Source organism: Odontomachus brunneus, unplaced genomic scaffold (genome assembly GCF_010583005.1).
Source record: "Odontomachus brunneus isolate Ranch 3 - 2012 unplaced genomic scaffold, Obru_v1 Obru_scaffold_308, whole genome shotgun sequence".
NCBI classification, from domain to species: domain Eukaryota; kingdom Metazoa; phylum Arthropoda; class Insecta; order Hymenoptera; family Formicidae; genus Odontomachus; species Odontomachus brunneus.
The window spans coordinates 189781-190972 of NW_022639758.1; the positions used below are offsets into that span (position 1 = coordinate 189781).

Sequence of the window (1192 nt, forward strand, 5' to 3'; positions counted from 1 at the left end):
TCACGTGAGTGTGAATTTGCGCGAACGTGAAGAAAGGTTTACCCAGAAAGCACGGAAAGATCGTAGCAATTCAAAGTGGATCGTTATCCGTTCAAACTGGATTTCGCGATGCAGTCCCTCATGGATCACGGTCGTGATTGTAGCAGATGACGGGCACGTGACCACCGTACAATAAACGACGGGACACACATCGACGAGAACGTAGCCAATGACCAGCCGACTGACAACACTCGCCTCATCGTGGATGAAGGAGGCCGCACCACCATGCAGGTGATGGCAGCGGCGCCGAGGAACGGCCAATCACGCCCAGAGAAACGTCACATTAAGAATTTTTCGCTGGCGGAAAAAGTAAGCGCCATTGATCGCGTCCACGGTGGCGAGAGTAAAGCCTCTGTTGCTCGAGATATCGGAGTCGCTGAGTCCACATTGCGCGGATGGTGCAAATCAGAACACAAAATTCGCAGCCAGTATAACAATCTGGCAATTGGGATGGGTCCGCGACACTCGCCAGTGAACATCGGTCGCTCAATGTCGGCAAATGGCCGAAAATCACTTGCTACACCGGACGAAGACGCTCCGGTAGCAAAAAAGGCGAAAATAGATCGTACCAGTCGGCAAAACATTCCGCAGACTATATTGCCAGGTCCATCTACTAGTTTAGCTGGTAGTTTCATAGGCCACAATTACAATTCAGATTATGCTGCTGCTTTGTTTGCACCAATGATTTCTAGTGCCCAGCAAAATATATGTACAATATGGCCCACTCTGGATATAATGTCACGCAACTACGTTAGCTTTGCAGAGAACGGGTTACAATATACCTGGACAAATAATACCACATTACCCACAATAGCCAGTAGCACGATTGTTAGTAATTCCGCCATCAACACTAGCAGCATTGATGGCGTTCGCAACACGATGGGAAATATGATCGGTAACGTTATGGGGAACGCATTGGACTATACTACCGGTAATAGAAACATCGCCGTTGCGTCAACCCAAGGTATCTCCAGTTCTTACACGCGAAAATCACCAAGTATGACACCTGCGGCTGACGCATCCACAACACCAGCTTCAGCATCATCACTGCCAAAGAAAGCTAATTGCACTCGTGAAAGTAAAAAGACTAATATAGATTTAGCTTTGAGCGGTAATAATATCATCGGTAACATTGTCGGCGATGACAGCAGCG

General features: G+C 48.0%; 1 protein-coding gene across 1 annotated transcript in view; it reads left to right on the plus strand.

Annotated features, from left to right (window-relative positions):
- Positions 1-264: 264 nt before the first annotated feature.
- The window catches only part of LOC116853343 (transcription initiation factor TFIID subunit 11-like), a gene marked incomplete at its 3' end in the record, with an annotated part of 30775 nt that continues 29847 nt past the window's right edge, over positions 265-1192 (plus strand). The window contains exon 1 of the mRNA XM_032834396.1: positions 265-1173. Within this exon, the coding sequence (XP_032690287.1) occupies positions 265-1173 (909 nt within the window). The remainder of the gene's footprint in view (positions 1174-1192) is intronic.